At 38.1% G+C, this 25589-nt stretch overlaps 1 protein-coding gene across 8 annotated transcripts in view; it reads right to left on the bottom strand.

Annotated features, from left to right (window-relative positions):
* st3gal3b (ST3 beta-galactoside alpha-2,3-sialyltransferase 3b) overlaps positions 1–24053 on the bottom strand; it is a 56171-nt gene extending 32118 nt beyond the window's left edge. For 2 of the 8 annotated variants that reach the window (XM_046877248.1, XM_046877251.1), the window contains exons 1-6: positions 23865–24053; positions 11604–11751; positions 5884–5946; positions 5610–5675; positions 5470–5517; positions 735–777 (exon numbers count right to left, since the gene is read on the bottom strand). In XM_046877248.1, coding sequence (XP_046733204.1) covers positions 735–777; positions 5470–5517; positions 5610–5675; positions 5884–5946; positions 11604–11739 — 356 coding nt within the window. In that variant the 5' untranslated portion in view covers positions 11740–11751; positions 23865–24053. Of the gene's footprint in view, positions 1–734; positions 778–5469; positions 5518–5609; positions 5676–5883; positions 5947–11603; positions 11752–16747; positions 16824–23864 lie in introns of those variants that run through there. The other 6 variants (XM_046877254.1, XM_046877256.1, XM_046877250.1 and 3 more) reach the window with 5 other exon arrangements.
* Positions 24054–25589: the final 1536 nt, after the last annotated feature.

The following is a 25589-nucleotide window of genomic DNA, read 5'->3' as shown; positions in this document are numbered from 1 at the left end:
GTGAAGCTGAAAAATCCCAACGAATTAATCCGAGACAGAGGGAAACGTTACGCAGGACCACGCAGAGCGGTATGTCGGGTAAAAGAAGAAGACCTCAGAAGACATCAGACTGCGAAGATGGGATCAAGGAAGATCAGGAGGCCTGGGGAGAGCTTCAACCATCTTACAATCATGAGCTGCGCTGAGCAGAGCAACATCACCAGAAGGTCAGTAATGAATAAACCAAGATCCAAACCACCACCACCAGGACAAAAACATGCTGAGGATCAAGGAAGGACAGGTGGCGAAAAGTTCAGAAGAGTTGATGATCCAGTTTGGGGCAGGAAGTGAATCTGATTGGTTGGGGTAGATATTTGGGGCAAGGGGTAAAATCTGATTGGTTATTGTAGCATTTGATATTTAAACCTGTGATCTGATTGGTTCCAGAATCATTTTGGATTGAACGCGCAGGCTGATTGGTTACAGCAGTGTTTCATACTGCACACATTTTAGCGTTAATCATGGTAGCTAGCATTAGCATTTGTTTAGATCCGTTAAATACATTTTTTCTTTTTTATGTATTACCTTAAAGTACTGATTCTGGCTAAGCACCAAGCTAGCAAGCTAGTTATGATTACATACACAATTGTTTATATATTTGAGCCAATGCGACAACTCTTTTTATACACATAAACAAACAAACAAACAAATAAGGCAGTTAGAAATGAGTCGATATGAAATAAAATTGGACTTACAGCTTCCCGTCCAGCGTCAGAAGAAAGCCCTGATTATCGAACGCTGCAGAAAGAGAAAACACACTAATGAGGACGAGTTCATCGCAGGCTAACGCTCAAACACCTCACCAGTGAGGAGAAAACCTCTGCTTAGATGAGCTCAGAACGCTGCAGCTCCATGTTCAGAGGGAAGAAAAATGTGCAGCAAGATTAAAGAAAGAAAAAGCACGAAAAAAGCAGGCGTTTTTTTTTACTCAAAAAATAAAGCAGGAGATTAGCGTCCCAGCACGTAGCCAATTCAGCGCTCGCGTGAAGATCGGAGGAGCAACAACACGAGGAGATGAGCATCAAAAAGCAGCAAATAAACCCGACTCGCTCTTTACAAAGCTGAAATAAAAACCGCCGCATTGACACCAGCTTTCAGAATCAGATGGAGAGAAAACAAAGCAGAGAGAGATGAGGATCAGCCCTTCATCAATCAGGGTCCGAGTACCCCGCCTTTAATCAGATCAGGGTCCGAGTACCCCGCTTTTAATCAAATCAGGGTCCGAGTACCCCGCCTTTAATCAGATCAGGGTCCGAGTACCCCGCTTTTAATCAAATCAGGGTCCGAGTACCCGCCTTTAATCAGATCAGGGTCCGAGTACCACGCTTAATCAAATCAGGGTCCGGTACCCGCTTTTAATCAAATCAGGGTCCGGTACACCGCCTTCAATCAGATCAGGGTCCGAGTACCCCGCTTTTAATCAAATCAGGGTCCGAGTACCCGGCTTTTAATCAAATCAGGGTCCGAGTACACCGCCTTCAATCAGATCAGGGTCCGAGTACCCCGCTTTTAATCAAATCAGGTCCGAGTACCCGCTTTTAATCAAATCAGGGTCCGAGTACACCGCCTTCAATCAGATCAGGGTCCGAGTACCCCGCTTTTAATCAAATCAGGGTCCGAGTACACCGCCTTCAATCAGATCAGGGTCCGAGTACCCTGCCTTCATTCAGATCAGATTTATTTATCATTAAGACTGTAATCATCCCACTATACCAAATCTCACCACTGACCTGAAGGGCACATTATCTCCAATCCAACATCCAATATAACTTTCAATCTAATAGCAAACCGAACATCAATCCAGAATTCAATTTAACATCCAATTCTCCATTTAATCCAACAACCAATTGAAAATCCAATCTGAGATCCAATATATATATATATATATATATTTCCAAACCTAACATTATATCCAGCATCCAAAGTCCAATCTAACACCTAATCCAACATCCAATCTAACATTTACATCCTACATCCAATCCACTATCAAACATCTAATCTAACATTCAATCCAGCACACATGTCTAACACCTGATCCAACATTTAATCTGACAACCTATACAGCATCAAATCAGAGATCCAATCTTATATCCAACCTAGCATTCAATCCAACATCCAATCCAGCATCCAAAGTCCAATCTAACACCTGATCCAACATCCAAACCAACATTCAATCTAACATTCAATTCCTACATCAAATCTAACATCTGATCCAGCATTTAACCTGACAACCAATACAACATCCAATCTAATATCCAATTTTATTTCCAACCTAGCATTCAATCCAGTATCCAATCCAACATCCAAACCAGCATCCAATACAACTTCCAGTCTACCATCCAATTTAACATTTAATCAAACATCCAATCCAACACCCAATCTAACATTCAATCCAGCATCCAAGCCAAAATCCAATCCAACATGCAATCTAACATTCAAACATTTGATCTAGCATCCAATCCAACATCAAATCTAATATCCAAACTTAACCTGAAAGTCAAAGGGAATTTCACTGTTGCAATGTTCTGAATCTCCTCTCTGGGTACAATATGGACCAACATATTCAGAGATCAGAGACAATCTAGTAAAATACAATGCAGTGATCCATATGAAGTTCTCGGAGTGAAGCCACTGAAGGATTAGGGGCTGATCCTGGAAGTTCAGTTCACAGACGAATAAACGTAAAGTGTACAAGGACCAGAAACGATGCAGCGTTAATTAGTTTCCACAATGAGATCTCTGCAGAGGAGAAGTGAAGGAGTCAGAGCTGAGAAACTGAGCAGCAGGTTATCAGATCACAGCAAAGAGATAAACATAATGTTTTGTGTAAATATAATAAATAAATAAAAAGGATAATAAGTACATTTGGAACACAAACTTTTTCTTTGAATCTACAGGTGAAGGAAATGTTTACAATCAGCATGTAAGCTACAATTTCACTGGGAGGAAAAAAGAGGCGGGGCTTCAAGGCCAATGCAACAATTATTATTAAAAAAAAAATTTCCGTAACTACCCGAGAAAAATCACCTTCACATCACAATAAATTTGTTTACTAAGTGGAAGTGACTTATATCAAGTGTCGCGCGTTCCCCGGCGTAAAAACGACGCCTCGGAAAACAACACCACCAGGGGGCACCATCCTACTCCACTGATGGGTCTGGATCGAAGTTATACTCGAAAATGGCTCGAGAAATTAACGAAAATCAATGTAATGTTTTAAACGTTTATGTTCTCACACAAAAATATACACTATCAGGTCAAAATTATTGGGACACCCGACTTTTCCACCGAGATGTGGTTCTTCAACAAACTGTTCCCACAAAGGAACACAATTGTACCGGACGTCTCCGGAGGCAGGGACATGCGACTTTCCCTTCACTTCACCATCTAGGAGATCCAAACCTGTTCCAGCATGACAATGCCCTTGTGCACAAAGCCAGCTCCATGAAGATCTGCTTTCAATGGTTGGAATTGTGTGGAAGATCTCCTGCTATAGAATGCTGAACCTCAACCCTTTAGAAGTGATGTGAACTGCACCCCAGGCCTCCTCACTTCACCTATCGATCGTATGGTCAGGTGTCCACAAACTTTTGTCCATACAGTGTGTCTAATTTACCTTCACCACTTCCTGTTTGACCAAAAGCTGAACTTAATGATCAAATTATGATAAATATTTTCGGTTAATGAACTCCTAAACAAAGCGAATCTCGAAACTAAATCGTGCCGAAACTCGTCAGAGATTAAAACGCTAATTTTCCTGTTTACGTAAATTCCTTTTTCCGTACACCCACACACACGTGAACATGCTAATCACCAGCTAGCAATAGCATAATCCACAACAAACAGTTTCTTCAGGTGAACTATGATCAATTGTCCATGGAGCGTTACGATGAGTGGATCACCTTGTGACCTGCTATGATGACTTAGCATGAAAATTAGCACGTGAACCCGTGTTCTTGCTAGCTAGCTAGAGTGGTCTGTTAAAGACTCGGCGGTCAGTCAGAGTTAATGCGAGTTAGGATTTTATCCTACGTTTATACATTCGGTGGCTTCGGCTTTCTGAGCGTCTGTAACATTATCGCTTGTTACTGGCAGTTTTTTCCAGCTTTTAAGTGGTTCGGGAAGTTCTCGAGGAGAGCGGCGTGGGGCGAGAGGAACGCCGTGACCGTGAGGATTTCTGGAATCAGTAGACAAACAGTAAAGCAGAAACATCCAGGAAAACAGCTTTGGGTTTGGTCAGTGGAATCGAGAGAGAGAGAGAGAGAGGGAGTGAGAGTGTGTGTGTGTGTCGGGCTGAAGAGGCTGAAATGTCATGTAAATGAAGTGTATTAATGGAACACAAATAAACAGTAGTGTTTATCTAAGAACGTTATCATCTGCAGAAACAGGAAACGCAACATCCCGAGCTCGGACTGGGCATGCGCTGAGGATCATCCGAAATTCATGCAACCTACCACAAGACATCCCATAATACCACACAGCACTCACGAAGCACTCCGTATGCAAGTACCCAATTCACGGTTTTTTTTTTTTTGGCTTCGTATTTTCAGTTCGCATTTTTTTCCTTTGATTGTTGATCTGAAAATTTTACGATCCGTGACTCCGCAATGTGATCCGAACCGAGAGTTTTGTGATTCGTCGCACCACTCATTTTCACTAACTTGCCAAAATCGGCATGACGATGTCGTGTTAGCTTCGTTCGCAAATCGAGACGACGGCGCCGCGACAACCAAACCTTTGTTTTTGTTTATTAATTTGTACGATGCCGTGATTTTGATCAATGTAAATCAATTCAACCAAAAATTTTAATGACGTTAACAGCGGTGACCCAAAACAAAGTTGATGTTCAAACCCCAGCCTCCCACGTGCCATCCCATAATAAAAAACATATGTATATATATATGTTACAAAACAAACTATCAGCAGTCATGAGGCATCGAGGATTCTGATTGGCTCATAGTTTCAACAGTATTTAAGATTATTTCTCCGAACGCATGGTGACCAAGTCTGAGCGTAGCCTTCTGCCCACTTTTACCGCAAAACAAACCGAACAAAAACAAAAATTTACGATGAATCGTCCGATTTCTAGGTTTCGATCTACAGTGCACGAGCCCACCTGAAACGTAACCATGGCAACCAGCCTACAGTTGTAATCTAATTAGAGCGTTAGCTACATTTAAATGAGATTTAATGAGATTTCCGGATGCTTGTTTAAATCTAATCTGCACTAATTATGTATTATCGTGAATAACGATATCACGTCCAAACGTATTTCTGAGGTTTGTGTTGCCTACGTGACAAACCAGACCTGCAAAATTCAATATATAAATCACACAATAATTGTGCTGTCTGATTACATACGATTTGTTTGTTTGTTTATTTTAGCACATGCCCAGTTCGAGGCCCAGGTTGAGGCGGATTAGCCTGTACCTGAGTTTACTATCTGTCCCGCGGAGACGATGTCCACCATTTTGGGCTCTGAAAGACAAAACCATCAGTTAGACCTGGCTGCCAGCCTCCTGGAGCAGAGCATTATGGGTAATATTGAACATGATCACCCTGAATCATACCAATCATGTGTAAAGAAGCTCTGATGATATCATTAGAGGCTCCGTAGCGATGTGCTCCGTTTGGCCCTGCATTAGTGTTAATCAGATTCGAAAAAACAGAATGGAATCAGGATTTGTTAGGACGTGTTAGATTAATCCACTACCACCATCATCACCTCCACCTTTATTACCACCTCCTCCAACAAGGAAGAAAAAAAAAACAAAACACGAAACATCCCACATCCCACCACCACCACCACCATCACCACCACCATCATGATGGAAGACTTTCTACCTGTAGTCACTTTAGGTTTATCTGTGGTGACCTTTACGGAAACTGAAGTCTCCACATGAACATCTGTGAAACAAAAAAGGGTCAAAAATTCAGCAAAGGGACCTCAAAAGCACAAAACTCACCGAGCATCAAGCGTTCCTCATCAACACATCATGAAACAACGCGTTAAAAATAAAATGATAATAAAATAAAATAAAAATTTGCATAGACGCCATAAACCTCAGAAAGGCCATGAGAACCAAACCGGAAACATGACGTAGGACCAAATGGCCTTCCACACGAGGTCGACCGCTAGTGGATTTTACCGATACCGAGGTAGGATCGTACTTCCGATAACCGAATAATCAACTAATAATCTTTAAAATAGATTAAAAAAATTATAATAAAAATTAAAAAACACACTCCATGTAAAATAGTAAACAAAAAAAGACATTAAAAGCAGTACTGAATCTGTATTTTGTAAATTGTGCTAAATAAAAAAAATATAAATAAATATAATTGACATTCTAAATAATAAATATAATATAGCGCTCTCCGTGCAGCGTGCAGTCCCACGTGTAAAAACAAACAGCATGTAGTGTCAGTGATTCACCTCTAGAGGTCACTCTCGTAATGATAGGAGACCGGAAACTGGATAAACCATTGGCAAGAAATTTGGCAGATAGCTGACAGTTCCGGTGATCAATTATGGGTGCCGACTGGTCGACCTCTAATCTGTGGATCTTCTCTGAACTGTTACCATGAATTTGGGGACACAGTGGTATCAGATGTCTTTGGATGATGGAGCGTGAGATTTTCTTTTTACTTCATCAACTAAGAGATCCAAACCTGTTCCAGCATGACAACGTCCCTGTGCACAAAGCCGGCTCCATAAAGATCTGCTTTGCATGGTTTGGAAGTGTGTGGAAGATCTCCTACTGTAAAGCTCCAACCCTATTGAAGATCAATTAATCCCCACAACATCTAGTGGAACATCTTGAAGAATGGAGGTTATTATATCAGTAAATGGAGACTAAATGTGGGATGAGATGCTTCAAAAGAAGAACATACTGATCCTATGCTTAGTGGTCCACAAATATTTGCCCGTGTAGTGTACACAGTGAGTGACATGTCTGAGCGAGACGAGTTGACACGCCGTAACCTTACAAAAGCACGACCTCGGCTCCGGAGATCACGTCAAAAACACGTTGTCTCTTTTGTTATTCGTCAAAATAAAAAAAAAAAAAGGTTGCACTGCTTCCTTCCCTCGTAGCCTTTCAAAGCCGTGCGCTTCGATTCATCTTTACAATTCGAGCAAAAGGCTTTGCATAACAGGAGTCAGGTTCAAAGAAAACCCTTCCCTTCCCAGGTCTGCGTAATTTTCCAAAATAAACTGAGAACAGCTGTTGAATAGTGCTGTTTATAATTAATCCCACTGCACTGCTGCTGCTTCTCCTTTCCCCCAAACCTCATTTTTTCTCTCGCACAGAAGTTCAGGATGATGAAGACGCTCAGGAAAACACACACACACACGGACTCGACCCCGCTGATGAGTGTTAATGCATTAAAGATACGGCTATCGGTCCGTGTGCTGCATCCTGAGACCTCACCGGAGATCTTCATCCTTTCACACTTATTCACCGTCCCGAGTTATTTACACGTTTCTAAAATTAGATTGGTTTAGACCAAAAAGCAACGTGTTTAGAAAAAAACAAAACATCTCCTGTTTACACGAGATCCAATAAATACGCCTTCAATTTCTAAAGTTTGTGGACACCTGAACATAAGATTCCACATTTACTGTTATAATGAGCTCCACTCTTCTGGGAAGATGTTCCTCTAGATTTTGTGGAGATTTCTGGAGATTCATTTAGATACAAAGATGTTAGTAAAGTCAGGTAGTGATGTAGGTGAGAAGGTGAGGAGGTTCCTGGGGTGCAGTCAGCGTTCACATTCATTAGAAAGATCTTCAATAGGGTTGGAGCTCTATATCAGGAGATCTTCCACACACTTTCAACCCATGTAAAGCAGATCTTCATGGAGCTGGATTTGTGCACAGGGGCATCATCATGCTGGAACTGTTCTTGGGTCTCCTTGTTCAGGTGAAAGGACATTTTTATGCTACCGTGTCCTGTACAAGGGTTCGCCTTCATATTCGTGGTAACAGTTTGGGGAAGAACCACATCTGGTTGAAAAAGGTACTTTTGGTCATGTAGTGTATCTCTGGAACTGGAGTGCAGGTTTACAGTTATAGTAATGAAACGTTACAGTTGCCATGGTAACGTTCGTTCACGATGACAGCTTTAGTTTGCAAATTTTATTAGTATTTTATTTAAGTGATTAAACGATGATCTGTAAGATGTTTATTTAATTAACAGGTATGGATGGAGCCTCCAGTGTCAGAGATTCGGACTGAGAAGGGAAGAGAAGGGTGAAGGTTTGAGAGTTTGTAGCCGAATGCAACTATAAGCAGATAAAAAATACATTTAAAAAAAGGAAAAAAATAAGCCGTATTTTTCGTAGTTGTTTTTTTTTTTTTTTTGTGGAATAAAACACTCAGGGAGAAGTGCTGTTATGGGAAAATAATCAACTTCTTAGGTGGAAACTGTTACTGAACTTTATCACTTCATTAAATTCACTTTCTCTTGTCTTTTTAATATGATGGAGTATAGGCCCAATTATTTTATAATATATATATATTTTAACTACAAATAAAAAACAAACAAACAAAAAAAGTATAAGAGGTATATAAGAGAGTTGAGATAATGAGTGAAACCATCTGAATTTAATAAAATAGAACAGATACAATTAAACAAATAATTAAAAAAAAACATTCAAATAAAACAAATTAAAATGCAATTAAATGAAACGAAAAATTAATTAAAGCTAAATCCCACCAATAAAATACTAATTATATACAGATACATTTAAAATAAAACAAAATGAATTAAATTTGATTATTGTGTTGAATCGGGTCACACGAACCAACTGCAATCTCACGGTTCCACAAATTAATTTTAAAAAAAGGGGAAAAAAAAAAAGAGAGAATCTTGTTACAGAAACAGTGAAACGCAGCAGGAGCTTCGAACCCTCGCTTCATGAGGACGAGGTTTTCGCTCATATATATGGAAAAGATTTCAGACGAGCTTTTGTGATCTGCATCAGCACAAAACATGACAAGCGAACGTCTCGACGTGAAACACGACCGAAAAAGCAGAAAAATCTTGAGTATATTACATTTTTCTTTTTGTCAGCCAGGACTTTAATCTCACCGAGCGATGATCATCAGGATGGAATTATTCTCTATAAAACACAGCCTGAAACTTGTACATCATCCAGCCATGTGAAGTGGACACTCACACACACACACACACACACACACACACACACACACTTTTGGCCTTTTGAGAATTTGACCTTATATGGTACGCTGTGGTGCTGAATTGTGAATAAAGAGAGGATTTGTGGTGAGCTTCCATCAACCACTGATCGCTCACTCTGACAGAGGGATGGAGGAAAGATGATGACATCATCAACGAGCGCCAGCCAAACACACAGAGTCACGGAGGGAATGGGAGAAGAAAAAATATGTTCTGGTTTCTCTTACCCGTGAGACCATGTGGATGAAAAACATCGTATAGCTGCAACCGTAACCGTTTTACCTTCATCTCACCTCAGGTCATTCTGATCTCACCTTTATCTCACCTTGAAATTACCATCTCATGCTGCTCTCACCTTCCTCTCTTCTTGGGTCATGTTGCTCTCACCCTGATCTTATCCGAATCTCACTTTGCTCCTTCTTTATTCTCACACTGGGTCACTGTAATCTCACCTTGGTCTCATTCTGATCTCACCTTGATTTTACCTTAATTCCACTCTGAGTTATTATAGTGTCACCTTGGGTCACTTTGCTTTAACCTTCATTGCATACTGAGTCACTGTAATCTCACCATGGGTCACTGTAATCTCACCTTGATCTCACCATGGGTCACTATAATCTCATTTTAATCTCACTGTGGGTCACTGTAATCTCACCTTGATCTCACCATGGGTCACTGTAATCTCATCTTGATCTCACCATGGGTCACTATAATCTCATTTTAATCTCACCGTGGGTCACTGTAATCTCACCTTGATCTCACCATGGGTCACTATAATCTCATTTTAATCTCACCATGGGTCACTGTAATCTCACATTGATCTCACCATGGGTCACTTTAATCTTATCTCGATCTCATCGTGGGTCACTGTAATCTCATCTTAATCTCATTTTGCCCTGACCTTGCTCCCACCTTGGGTCACATGGCTCTCGCCTTTTTCTTACCTTGCTCTCACTTTCATCTCACATTTATTTCATCTTGTTCTCACCCTGATCTCATCTTGGAGCTAGGAGCTTGTTAGCTGTCTATTTTCAGGTTTCTATATAACGAGTTTATTTTCAGACTTCAGTTTGTGTAACATTCCCTATCCCGGTTCTCTCGCTCCCTCTGCTGGACAAATACGAAAAGTTCAGAAAGAGTTTTCACAAATCATAAACCGACTCTCTGAAACTCATGAACACGTCACAGCTCGAAATAAATAAAATAAATCATATTAATTATTTAAACAATTAAAAAAATTATTTTATGATTAAAATTAATGTCATATTTTACTATTATATATGTTTAGATACAAATAATTATATATAATATATATTTTTAAATATTTCTACATATTTATTATATTCCTTCTCACTAAACAGAAAAAAAATCTAATAATTAAGAACCATTTTTATTGTTAATTTTATAAATGCAAACATTAATTATTTAATTGGGTTTACAAATATTACAGCTTTTTATTTTGTTATACTGTAATTATAAAAAAAATAAAAATAAATAAATAAATAAATAAATGAATAAATAAATAAATTTCTTTTTAAAGAGATAAAAGCAAAGCCAGACATTAAATTAAGTTTATCAAATCTGAAGTTTTTTGTTTTTTTTTACTAGATACATTTTTTTTTTAAAACCCAAGCAACAAAAATAAATAAATGTATATTATTTCTGCAATAAATAAACAAAGACACAGATGAATATCTAGATAAATAAATATATAAATCATTTAGGTAAAAAAATGTATAAACTGATGAATAAATACATAAATAATTTTAGCAATAAACAAACAAACCAATAAATAAAAACAAACAAAAATGTAAAAAGCATTAGAGTTTTTTTAGGTATTGAAGTAAAAAATCTAATTAAGTTTTTATGTAAATACGTTTTTTTTTTAACTGTTTAATGTTTAATTTTTTTTTATAACTTTTTCCCGCATCATTTGACTCCTGCTTCAGTGTTTCTCAGTAATCTTTCCCTAAACAGAAACCAACTCAGACAAAAGAAATTCCCAGTCGAGATTCTGGGATGTTCCCGAGGCGTTCCATGTGATGTGGGAGAGCATCATAAAGCAGAAACAACTCCCGTGACGAGCGCGAGACCTTCAGACGAGCGCGAGACCTTCACCGACCCTCACACCAGACACTGATTCAAGAACGTTTACACAAACAAAAAACTGAAGGGAGACTAGAAAACTGTTCTGGGAGTCAAAGAACCCAGTTAGCGAGCCGTGAGTAAAGAACAGGCTCACACACACACACACACACACACACACACACACACACACACACACACCAGTTTAATGATTGAACGAAACACCAACAGTGGCACAGAGCGCCTTGGCCGTGGGTAGACGTGAACGTGACTCACGTGATTTGTGTCCCCATAAGTGGAGGTGAAGTTTCCCGGAGGAGTAGTAGATGAAGACCAGGACCAGCATGGGGCACAGAGCAAACAGCAGCTTGTGTGTGACCTTCATGATCCTCAGGCTTTCACATGGTACCATCTGCTGCTTCACCTGCAGGACACACAGAGACACAGACACGCAGAGAGAGACACACACACACACACACACACACACACACACACACACACACACACACACACACACACACACACACACACAGAGAGAGAGAAACACACACAGACACACACACAGAGACACACAGAGATAAACAGCTGTAATGATAAAAGAATTCCCTTTTTATTTATCATAAATTAATAAAAAACTAAATCAATTTTATAATAAAAAAATATTAATAAAACGACATTTAACATAAAATTCTGCCATAAAATGGGAAAAAAAAATAAAATAAAAATAAATAAATAAATAAATAAAATAAAATGTTTTCCCTGGTTACAAATACAACAGATTTATTCTATTTTATATTTATATATTTTTTTAGATCTATTATACTATCAGGTATAATTAATCATTAATTTACATATTTTATAAAATAATTGTAAGAAATAATTATACTTTTTTTATTTATTTAATTTTAAAAACAAGAGTCACAGAAAACAGCATGAAAAATTCACTGATGAACAAAATAAATCACCATTATTTTTTGTCCTTTTTTGTCTTGTTATTTCTACACATTATTATCGTGGATGGCGTGAGTTTTAGAGCCGGACTGTAAATGTCGAGGAGAACAAAATGTATGGAATCTCTGAGATGACAAAATGGAAATGGAGATAAAGATAGAGATGGAGATGAAGATAGAGATGGAAAAGGAGATGAAGATAGAGATGGAGATGAAGATAGAGATGGAGATGAAGATAGAGATGGAAATGGAGATGAAGATAGAGATGGAAATGGAGATGAAGATAGAGATGGAATTGGAGATAAAGATAGAGATGGAGATGAAGATAGAAATGGAAATGGAGATGAAGATAAAGATGGAGATGAAGATAGAGATGGAGATGAAGATAGAGATGGAGATGAAGATAGATGGAATTGGAGATGAAGATAGAGATGGAGATGAAGATAGAATGGAAATAAATATGGGAATGGAGGAGGAGGTAAAGATGGAGATGAAAGCAGATAGAAATGGAAATGAAAGAGAGAGAGAGATAAAGATAGAGGTGGAAATGGAGTTCTAGATATAGAGACTGAAATGGATGTGGAGATGAATATGGAGATGGAAATATAGATGAAAATGGAAATAGAGATAAATGTTGAATGAAAAGGAGATAAAGATGGAGATAGAAACTAAGATGGAGATAAACTAAAGATGGACGTAAAGATAAATGTGGGAATAAAGAAGAGAACTTTTTTTTTTTTTACAATCGTTGTGTGTGTAGTTTTTGTCTCGGGTTTCTCAGAGGAGGTCTCACACTACTTTATCAACATTATGCGATTTTGTAAAAGTGAGATAAATAAAGTGCTTGGAATCTGTTCAGGTTTATCAGACGTTTCTCACGTCTCTCAGACGTTTCTCACATGTTTCTCAGACATTATCTCAGACGTCTCTCACGTCTCTCAGACGTTTCTCACAGGTTTTTCCCTAAAGAATATGAGACTTCGTGTGTAACAGATAAGGAAAGCTGATGAAGCGGAGTGTACAAGCTCCAGCTGACCCGAGAAGAAGCCCAGAGCGTTACTGACTGTGCAAAGTGCAGAATCTGTAAACAAAGCTGAACAAACTGGACGCTCAGAAAAAGTCCGATCACAAACGAGGAAAGCGTCTGAATGTTTCCCCGAGCTGCCACTCTCTGGCTGAAGATGATCACCACGACACACGCCGAGGTCGGGATTGAAAATTCAATACCGCTCCATAAGCTTAAAAAAGAACGACAGAAAGAAAGAGAGAGAAGAATGTGCATGAGTTCGAACAGTTGGAGTTGTACATTCCATGATGATCTCATCAACCCTGAGGTGGCATCAAACAAAAATTGAGGCTCACAGTGCAAACAATCAAACACACTAGAAGACCAAGAGTTTGTGACCACCTGACCATATGATTCCTATATGCTCCACTCTTCTGGGAAGATGTTTCACTTGATGGAGATTCATTCAGCCACAAAAGTGTTAGTAAAGTCAGGTACTGATGTAGGTGAAAAGGTCAGGAGGCCTGGGGTGAAGTCAGCGTTCACATCCATCCCAAAGGTGTTAAACAGAGTTGGAGCTAAAAAGCAGGAGATCTTCTACAGACTTCCAACCCATGTGAGGCAGATCTTCCTGAAGCTGGCTTTGTGTACAGGGGCATTGTCCTGCTAGAACAGGGTTTTGTCTCCAAGTTCAGAGGGTACATTTCATGCTCCAGCATCCAGAGACGTCAGATACTCATGTTGTGTAATGTTATCGCCTTGGTGATGTTTCTGTAAATAAAACAATATTTCGGCAGCTTCCAGGAACGAGACGCTTTTTATACCCTATGTGGTTCTTCACCAAACTATTACCACATAAACAAAGGCACACAATTAATCTGGGACGTCTTTGGATGCAGTAACGAAGAAGTAGATTTTCCCTCTGCTGACTTTACTAACGTCCTTGTGGATAAAGGAATCTCTGCAAAATCCAGTGGAACATCTTTCCAGAGGAGTGAAGCTTATTTAAAGAGCAAATGGGGACGAGATGTGGAACAAAATGCACAATCTTATGCTCTGGTGTCCACAAACTTTTGGAAATATAGAAGCTTGTGGGCTGCATGACCAACAATTACTTCAGTGTTAAGCAGGGCATCCATCTCTCTCTCTCTCTCTCTCTCTCTCTCTCTCTCTCATCTTTTTTCCCCTCAGCCAAACAATCTCACCAAACCCCGGCTTCTCATTGACTTGAGGCTGAATGTTCACCGATTGTGTGTTAACGATTAATGCAAGGAGGGAATCGTGGACCTAAACTATTCCCTTAAACCCCATTATGCACACACACACACACACACACACACACACACTATCGCTTCTCTAAATAATTAACTAACCAAAACCAAAGGGAAGTGGTGCATCAGTGGTTGAGACTTTCAGCAACATATGAGAAGGTCATGAGTTGAATCCCTGAGGTGAATAACGCTGTTGATCTCATCAATGGAATCAATGGCACCTGTAGGTCCCAGGAACTGGATTTATTAGGCAGTTTATTTCGAGAAGTTGACGTGAAAAAGCAGAAAAAATGGGCAAATTGTCATGTCTAGACGTCTGGGTCAATGCGATTTCAGCAGGTTTATCCCACCAGGTTTGCAATGGTTAGGAGCTACTATAATGTCCAAGGAAGGAGACCCTATAACCTGGAGACAGGATCATGGATGCTTGAGGCTCATTGATGTGTGTGAGGAGAAAAAGCAGGAAAATCAAAGCTTCACAGCTAGTTGCATATGGAGCTGCAAAACGCTCAGAGAGCCCATGCTGATTCCAGAACACCACCCAAAAGCTCCAACAATGGACACGTCAGAGCATCAGATCTGATTCATGGAGCAATGGAAGAAGGGGGTCTGTGGATGGCCAGGTGTGTTGCAAAAATAGCCTGAAGCTCAGGGTGATGTTCTGCAGGGAAACCTGGGGTCCTGCTGTTACAGACCCCCTGAAGTTACACCCTATTATGGTAACAGTGTTTCCTTACAAGAGAGTCTTCTTTCAGCAGGATAAAAACATCCTGAACATCTACACTGTAAAACACTGTTCAGAGAAGGTTTGAGGAACATGAAAAAAGTGTTGACTCAGCCTCCCGATTCCCCAGATCCTAATCTGATCCCTGGGACGTGCAGGACAAGCAAGCCTGATCCATGATGGCTCCACCTTACAACTTGCAGAACTTCAAAGATGTGCTGCTGACATCTTGGTACCAGATACCACACCCATCTTCAGGGGTCTTGTGGAATCCAGACTGAGAGATGTTTTGGTGGCATGAAGAGGAACTTTACAGTTTCACTGATAAAATTGAAGGAACTCATATAACGTAATTTGACTTAGCTTAAAGGTCATCCTGCTGCTCGGAAACGTAGCTGCTTACGCACGTCACACTTCAAAGACCAACCCCTCAACGTGGGGTAAAAAGAGCCACGAGTCTGAGTTACGAGCCACGAGTTAAAGGGCGGGACGAGTGTCCTGCCCTTTAACAACACCACACCAATGAGGAAGTGTTTTTTTATTTGAGGTTTTTGGTAAACCATTTGCCACAAAAAAAGATGGATTTTGTCCAACAAACCTTATGAAACTTTTCAAACCTCATCGATGATCATTTATTGTGCATGTGATGATGATATGCAGGTTAAACCGCGAAAAAAATATACAATCAATTAATAATAAAAAAATACTTATAAATAAACATAAAAATAAATCAAACACACCAGCAAAAATTACATTTGTTACAATACCAGAATTTTTGTCCTTTTCTTGTTTCGCAATGTTCAATACCAGGTAATGATGGTAATTCTTGATGTTAATGATACATCTGCACATTTTATTTATATCGCCATGTCTATTTTTATTTCCTTGCAATTCTATTTAATTCCATATTCATATTATAAAATTACTTCATTTTTCTTTACCGTTTTAGTTTTATCTTTGCTTTTTTATATACCTTATTTACTTCTTTTTATTCCACCTTTTAATTCTTTGAAAAAAAGAAAATAAATTCTCACAAGAGTCGTTGCAAAAAAATAATAAACATTTATTGAAATAAATTATATAAAAATAGATTCAAAACTTTGAACTTTCCTTGTGGAGAAAGAACATCATTCAGATCTTCCTCCAAATCTTCCTTTTAAAGCCAAAAAAAAGAAGCAGCTTCCATCAGTCTGAAAGCCACCGATCACAACTATCACAACAAGCACTACAGGACGTGGAGGAGAGAAGATGGTCCGAGTTTTGAATGAAACAGAGAACTTTAATACCACGCTCTGGCTTCTCTCACCCCAATAATATTAACATTAATAAATCATTAATACCTATTAATAATAACAAAACAACAGATCAATGAAGAAACACCAAACAGGACAATCTCCTTTAACTAAAGCTATTAACTCTTATTAGCTATAATAGTTTATAATAATATATTAGCTATTAACATTTTTGACCTTGCTGTAACCTTGGCGTTCTTTGTTCCAAAAATCCACATGGCTTAATCATCTCATGGAGTCAGTAACACTTCTGTGGAAATCCACCAAACTGTCAGCCAGCTGCTTAGAACACGGTTTATACTGAGGCATAAAAAGTTCAAAGTGCAAAGCACAAACACACACACACACACACACACACACACACACACACACACACACACACTAGAGAAAAAACAAACAGTTGACATAACAGACTACAGTGGAACCTCGGGTTACGAACGCCCCGGCATTCGTATAATTCAGGTTACGAATCACAGTTCATAAAAAATGTTGCCTCTAATTACGAGAAATTTTTTAGGATACGAGCGCTATGCACGGAAAAATCGCAGGCAGGTTAGTTTTTACGTATCGCCACGTGCTCTCGCTGCGCTCTCGTGCAGCACATACACATCCGCTCGTCGCTCTAACAGTGTGGAATTACTGAACTTTAAATACTGTACGTATTCCTATCACCATGCCGCCAACAAAGTAGCCTGATGGAAATTCTCCTTCCAAACAATAACTCTCCTCCTCCCGCTTTCACGGACGTCGTCTCCATCATGCACGCAGCGAGACTTCTTAAAGGTAAGGTACCATTTAAAGATTTATTTTTTATATGTTTATATGTTTTTATATGATACGATTTCAATATAACATGTTAAAAGTAAATAATATTAGTGAATATTGGCGTTATTTTTTTAAGAAACACTTTTTGGGTTTCCAGAACGAATTACCGAAGTTTCTATTCATTCTTATGGGAAAATTTGTATCGGGATACGAGCTTTTCAGGTTAAGAGTAAAATGATGGAACCAATTAAACTCGTAACCCGAGGTTCCACTGTATTTGTATTTTTAACATCTGCTTTACACTCTAAACCTATTAGATATTATTTCATTTGAGTCAATATTGTTGAGATTTAGCAACCCATGTAAAGCATATCTGGCTTTGTGCTCAGGAGCATTGTCATGCTGGAACAGGTGTGGGTTTCCTAGCTCAAGTGAAGTATGGGGAAGAAGCACATATGGCTGGAAAAGTCAGGTATCTCAATACTTTTGGTCACAGTGTGTGTATGTGAATCGTGGGTGCAGTTAAGTGTTCCATTCAGATGTTTATAAGGAGAGCATGAGAGAACCCTCACTCCACACACACACTCAGCAGAAATGAGGATGAGAACATGAAGAGTCATCAGTGAAATGGGAAAAGGAACCTGGACCACTATTTGACTGCAAACAAATTACAATAAAAAAATTATTTCTAAACGTCCTTCTTGTGTTGTAGCAACAGTCGCCACGTGTTTCCAGAACGCTTACGTGATTTCAGATTTGAAACGTAACGCAAAGTCTGTGGTGAAAATGTTACATAACCAGAAGTTCCAGGATTGTGCTAATGCAGATGCTGCTATGCGATACGGCATTTTCATCAGTATACCAATCATCAATGTTAAACAGGTCACTAACGATACAACACATTTAAGTTGTGTAACGGTGACAATCACATTTAAAGCTGCAGTGTGTAAAAGTTTTGACTGTAATTGTTACTTTTTTTTTAAAAGCTGCAGTGTGTAAAACGTTTAACTGTAATTGTGACTTTTTTTTTAAAGCTGCAGTGTGTAAAAGTTTTGACTAATTGTGACTTTTTTTAAAAGCTGCAGTGTGTAAAACGTTTAACTGTAATTGTGACTTTTTTTTTAAAGCTGCAGTGTGTAAAAGTTTTGACTGTAATTGTGACTTTTTTTTTAAAAAGCTGCAGTGTGTAAGACGTTTATCTGCAACTGTGAAATAAATATAAAGCTCCATTTAAAAACATTTACTGCAGCTTTGAAATGATTTGTCGCAGTTTTAAAACACTTTAAAGCTGCAGTTTGTAAAATGTTAAACTGGAACTGCGACGAATAAACTTAAAGCCGCAGTGTGTGATTTCGATTGTTAATAAACCTGCGTAAACACTGGAGGAAGAAACCAATCCCCAAAAACATGATGTCGCTAAGCTAAGAATCCGCTAGCACTAGCTTATTAGCTAAAAGCAGGCCAAAGAACAGATCAAATTGCATTACAAATACACAGATCAAATAACAAAATACACACAGGACACAAAGCTAAATGCACAAACGGAACCCTGCAGGGTTTATCAGGGATATTGGCGGAATACATGTGATGTTGATGTGCATAAAGGTTTTATTTTGTGGAATCCTAAAACAGCCACCCTGGATAATTTTATCCTTTCAAATCGTAAATACACGGGCTGCGTCTCAAATCACATCCTACTGTACTTAGCAGCATGTTATTACCTCCGGGAGCAGACTGATGACTAGCTTCAATAAGCAAAACAATAAGTTACACTGCATATACTTTCCAAAAACATTTTCAACCGTACTGGTAAAAGTGGCAATAAATAAATAAATAAATAAATAATAATAATTTTATAGATATAATAGTAGATAAATTCAAACAGAAACAATAAGCGATTGTTTGTAACTATAGGTTTTTTATACGCGGTAGTTAGAATGACTCACCCTGATAAGGAATATGGCCTGGTTCATGAGAAGTGTGTTCACACAGGTGCTGTTGTTAACAATCCTTCTTTCATAAAGTGGATTGTGTACAGTAAAGCTGGAGCCAACCTGAAACCTACACTGTAGCAACAAAGGTTTTTGGACACCTGGCGAGAAGATTCCTGTGTGTTTTTGTTCATCCCATTCCAGTCTCAATTAACTGTAATTAATACCATTCAATCTTCTTCTTCTTTTATAGCATCTGTCTACTATAACAGTAGCTTATGTTTTTCACACGTGATTTACTGCGGCTTTACTGCGTTCAAATGCTTGTTTTCAGTGTTTGTTTATTTAATGTATGTATAATTATTATACAAAATTCAATTCGTTATATATTGTAGATGCTAATATCTTCACAACTGTACAACTGTCTGTGTTCTTTTAAACAGAAAATTGTCAAAACTATGTTGTATTATATTTATATTGATTATTTTAAGCATCAACTTTCCATCTGCAATTAACATCAAAAACAATACAAATGTTGATTTTCATAAATTGCTTCACCTTGCATACTCAAGTGCTGTTTTTTTTGTTTGTTTTACAAACAAAAACCCATATTTAGTAAATTTGTTTAAAAGACAAATCTCTGTGCACTCCTCATCAAGCAATCACTATAGCAGATGCCATCCTGAGTATGTTGGTAACTGATACGTGGACGATGCAGGATTCAAAACAATGATTAGCATCCCTGACCCAGGATACATTCTTCCATCAACGACACACTTCACAAATCTGATTGAGAGAAGGTACCAGGAGGCATTTGGAAAAGTTAAGACTGCTATAAACACCACCAATGGCAGAATGGCTTTACCTGCTGATGTAAGGACAAGTGTCCACAGAAGCACACCTTGGCATTAGATGCCTTTACATTGAGAATGATGGAAGATGATATCTGTCTGTTTGGAGCTGCAAGATAAAAACGTGAGCAAGCCTGCAGTAAGCTCAAAGAAAAACAAAAACAAACGAGCATACATGAGCACAATCTTGTTCAGGACGCAAGCACCAGATGGAACAGTATGTTCGATACAATTGATTGACTGAGCAGAGGTGGACTTTAACTGCTACACTGAGAAGACCTAAGGCTCAGAAGACCTGACATTTCTATCACCTAAGCAAATTATAACTGTACAGGCTAAAGTGCAAGCTGAAGCACTTGCAGCAAGAAAGGAAATGGATCAGCACCAGCAGCAAACACCTCAGCCATAAGAACAGAAGCTAAACCTTCAACATCTTTGCTTAATTCACTACTTGAGTCTGGATGCAGCAGTGAGGAAGAGAGCAGAGAGGAGAAAGCTGAGGAGAACCTCAACAACTAATTATGCCCCGTAATATCTTATTGCTGTCATGTTTATGTCCCAAATTCATAATGTGAATTTTCAACGAGTACAATTCAATGCTTTTTTTTTATTATTATTATTACTATTATTAGGTATATCAGTAGGAGAATGCTGAGAAAGGAGACACCAGGAAGGAGGAAAAAGAGGAAGACCAAGGAGGCAGTTTATGGATGTGGTGGCGGAAGACATGCAGGTAGTTGGTTTGAAAGAGGCAGATGTAGAGCAGTGGTCCCCAGCCCTTTTTTGCACCACGGACCAGATTAATGTCAGACAATATTTTCACGGACCGGCCCTTTAAGGTGTGGTGGATAAATACAATAAAATAAAATGATACAACCGCCATAAAAACTGGTATTTTCCAAATATAATAATAATCGTGAATCCACTGTGCTGATTTTGGCTCATTTTGCTAACTTGGGGGTTTGAATTTAACGGTAATGTATTACGTGTTAGCGGCCGGAGCCCCTTTAGCAGGTAGGTAGCGGATGAAGGTATGTGACCGAGGCATCTTCACATGCATTAAGAGTGAGTCATAGACAGATGTGGCGGAGAAAATCTGGTAATTTTTTTAATAAAACATCGTTCAGAATCAGATAATAATTGTACCAATTGACCCACGGACCGGTGCCAGTCCACGGCCCGGGGGTTGGGGACCACTGATGTAGAGGACAGAGGGGTATGAAAACGGACCTTGGTTTTTTTAATATAGTTTTTATACTTTATTTATCAGTCTTCTTTTTCTTTGTATTATTTTTATCCCCATCCTATTCCCTCATGCCGGACCGTCGTAATAAGCATTTCACTGTATGTATATGTGACAAATAAAATTTGATTTGATTTGGATGATCCGCTGTGGCGCCCCCTAAAGGGAGCAGCCGAAAGAAGATTTATGTTTATATATATATATATATATATATATATATATATATATATATATATATATATATATATATATATATATATATATAAAATGTGAATATTTAAAGAGGTTTTACTATTCAAAAACTGTACAAACTTTTGTTTTATTTATAGTTTAAAATGGTCAAATAAAAAGTCAAACTCAATATGTGGCTTTTGCATTTTTTAATTTTAGCTTTTATATATACACATACCCTGAATTAGGGTTTTATATTGTTATAATAAGCATAACAGCTTGTTTAAAAAAATTCAAATAAGTAATAATTAAAAAAAAAAAATATATATATATATATATATATATATATATATATATATATATATATATATCTGTATATATCTTCCTGAAACACTTAATTTATCTTAAGTTTCTAGCGTACCAGTGTAGATTTATTTATTGCTACATTGAGACTTAAAGCATTTTTGTACAAATAAATGCTAAATGGTGCAAATGTACATGTAAATATAATGTAAATGTCAAGGAGTTTCAAGTTCCAGTTCATCGCAAAGGTGCTCTGTGGAGTTGTGGAAAATCAAGTTCTCCAACCTTCACACCAACGAACATACGTGTCTTCACAGATCTCACGTGTTTGCGTACAGGTGCATCGTCAGACGTGTTTGGTTGAGCATAACTGAAATTAGCGTAAATGTCAATTCCACGTTGGACAAAGACATTCTAGATTCCAACTTGGTAAAAAAATAACTTTGCACTTTATGCTTAGATTGTTACATTACTTACATTTCAACCTCATATTTATTACATCTACCTCATATTTCTCACACTGTAGCTGTTATGTTTATTGTTTACTGTTAATTTAAGTTTACTGTTTACTCTTGTTGTTTCACTGCCTATGCACCTCAGTAGTAACAACATTTCTTTAGTTTTGTACTGTGTATGTAAAAGAATGACAATAAAAATGTAGGTCTCTCTCCAGTGTTTAGTTCTCTCTCTAGTGTTCTGTATTGTTGAAAGATTTATTATCAAACTTGATGTCACCCAAATGAGGATGGGTTCCCCTTTTGAGTCTGGTTCCTCTCAAGGTTTCTTCCCCATAACATCTAAGGGAGTTTTTCCTTGTCACAGTCGCCATGGCTGCTCATCAGGGACAAATACACACCATTCACCTTGACTGTTGATTTCTGTAAATCTGCTTTGAGACAATGTCTGTTGTGAAAAGCGCTATACAAATAAACTTGACTTGACTTAAAGCTTGAGTTGAGAACAGATATAGATGAGATGTTCCTAGTTGCACATTCTTTTGTCTATATTGTGTAAATAGGGTCTGATTATTGTGAAATTATCAATGATTCTTGAAATAATTGTATTATTAAGTTTGAAAAATTAGCCTTGGTTGACCAAGAAGCAGATAAATAGATGTGTCTATATAATGTGTTCATTTAAAATCTATTTCATTGAGTTTTCACAAAAAATAATTTTCACAGTAAGTTCATCCATAAGGTGTTCAGTAGGGTTGAGAAGACCCAAGTTCTTCCACTTCAACCGTCACACCAACAAATGTTATAATGTGTAGATGTCAACGGTGGGCAAAGACATTCTGGATACATTTTAATGATAGAAGATATTAGTGAGATGATCTGAGGTGCACATACTGTTGGCTATGTTGCGTAAACATGGTTTGATTATTATATAAATGTCAAGAATGATTTTTGAGTTAATTTCGTTTTAGTTTGTAAAAGTGAGCCTTGGTTGAACTAGAAACTGATCAAGAAGATGTGACGGTAAAATGTTTTAATTGAAATCCTATTTCATTTTGACATCATTTTACATATTATATAAGAAATATTAAGAAAAAAAAATCGGAAATTGACTCGACATGAGACTCAACTAGCTATAAATGGCGCCAAATGTAATAACGGTCATTTCAATTTAAATGTAACTAATTCCAGTCAGAAATCTCTGCGCGCGCGGGGCCTAATCTCAGCTCGCGCCGCGCACAGCTCCGGCGCTCTGAGGAGAATCTCAGCCTGTCGCTACACTTCAGCTGAGTTCACAACCAACAACAGGTCTGTTCCAGCAGGAGCAGGGAGAAGAACCGAGGAGAGCAAACAGAAAAAAGGAGCACGATTTTTCGTTCATTTCGGCCTTCAAAACCAACGAGAGTAAGATCTTTAAATCCTAAATGTACTCCATTTACACGCTGACATCCTGAGGTAATGACGTGAAGCTAACTAAATTAGCAGAGCCGACGGTTCGGAATGAACATACCTCAACACAGATCATTTCCCCCCTTTTTTTCTTTCCCCGGTTTTTTTCTGTGCCGTGTTCATTACCTGGTTTCTCCGTGCTTAGTTCCTCGGAAAGCTCAAAAGAAGAGCCTGGTCGATGGCATGTCTATACCTCCTCCTGCAACCTCCATGTTTTTCTTCTCGTCTCCATTTTCAGCCAGAATGTAAGATAACGGTTTGTAAGCTACCAAGTGTATGACTGATTGTGTGTGTGTGTGTGTGTGTGTTTCAGTTTCAGAAAACACCCTCCCATTCTCTACAACACACTAATGGAGGTAGCACAGGGTTGCCAGATCTTTTCAAACAAAAAAAGCCTACAGAGATTGTATCTAAACAGGTATATATATATATATATATATATATATATATATATATATATATACAGTACACACACACACACACCCACACACACCTAATCTATTCATTAAACCCATTGCAAAATCCCTTAATGTGATTGATATTAGATGATAAATATAATGACATGTAACATATATTAGATGAAGAATAAATCACTCTGTGTCAAGATGTTCCCAGAAAACAATCAACAAGGTGAAGTTGCGGCTGTCACAGCTGTCCTCTTCTAAACATCATTACAATTAATCATCCATCCATCATCGAGTACTTATTTTTTTTATCCGTTTACAGCTACATGTTGTGGAAATTGGTTCCACTTTTGCGTTCCTTTATCGTTTTTTGTTTCGCTCTCTCGGAAAAATAAATAAATAAATCAAAGGTTGTGATAAAATGTAACACGAATTTAAAAATTTTGTGGCAAAAAAGCGCTGACACTGGAGACTCCTTTAATATGCGGCAAATTTTTTTCCATATAAATTAATATATATATTAGTTATGCATTTTTATATTTAATAGTTTTGCCAAACTAATCCCAATGAGGAAGGCGTTACTATAGAAACCATGGCACAGGAATGTGGACAATGCTAAGCTGAGGGAATCAGCTTACTCTCTTTGCTAGTCATGTTAGCGTCTAAAAAGGGATCTTGTATGATTTTCTGGTAAGCAAAGTCTATTGTGTATAAATAATTTTTTTAATTCTCCTGAGGTTTAATGATGAACCATGTTGAATTCCTGAATGTTCATGGTGACATGAAGTTTGTCCTCAGGCTACAGTTTGGAGAGAAATGTAAAATATTTCTTTTAGGTATATTTATTTATTTATAAATTTTTTTGCAAAGTATGCACATATGGACGTTCTGGAGTTAGCAGAGGTAAAAACGCTCAATCTGGAACCCCTGCCTCATTTTTTGACACAGTCATTCAGTGTTTCACTCACATGGTGGGTTTAAATAACAGACTTCTGGCACTTTCACGCAAATCAATGTTTCTTTTCATGGACACCATGAGTTATGTGTTTTTTTTCACATGCCGGTTTTCGCTAGTCAGCTACTGCATTCAAAAACTATAGAGGTTATAGTGTGTGTGTGTGTGTGTGTGTGTGTGTGTGTGTGTGTGTGTGTGTCTAAGCTAGAGATGCTCAAACTATAGCCTGTGGGCCAAAGTGGTGACCTTTGATTTGGCCATGCTATATATAAGAAACAAAGCCCTTGGCACAGATAATCATTTCTATTTAAATATTTAATGTAACGTTTGGTTTTATATTTAAGCTCAAAAAACTTCAACAGGACTTCCTTCTGTAAGCAGACTTTTAGAACAAGTGTAAACTGAGAAGCAAACTAACTGACTCTCACCTACATAATATCCTGATTTATCAGTACGTCGGACATGGCCCAGTTTGGAAAAATGTTAATGGAA

Source organism: Silurus meridionalis, chromosome 20 (genome assembly GCF_014805685.1).
Source record: "Silurus meridionalis isolate SWU-2019-XX chromosome 20, ASM1480568v1, whole genome shotgun sequence".
Classification (NCBI taxonomy): domain Eukaryota; kingdom Metazoa; phylum Chordata; class Actinopteri; order Siluriformes; family Siluridae; genus Silurus; species Silurus meridionalis.
The sequence above is the reverse complement of the archived record's forward strand: the minus strand, read 5'-3'. Positions and strand labels throughout refer to the sequence as shown.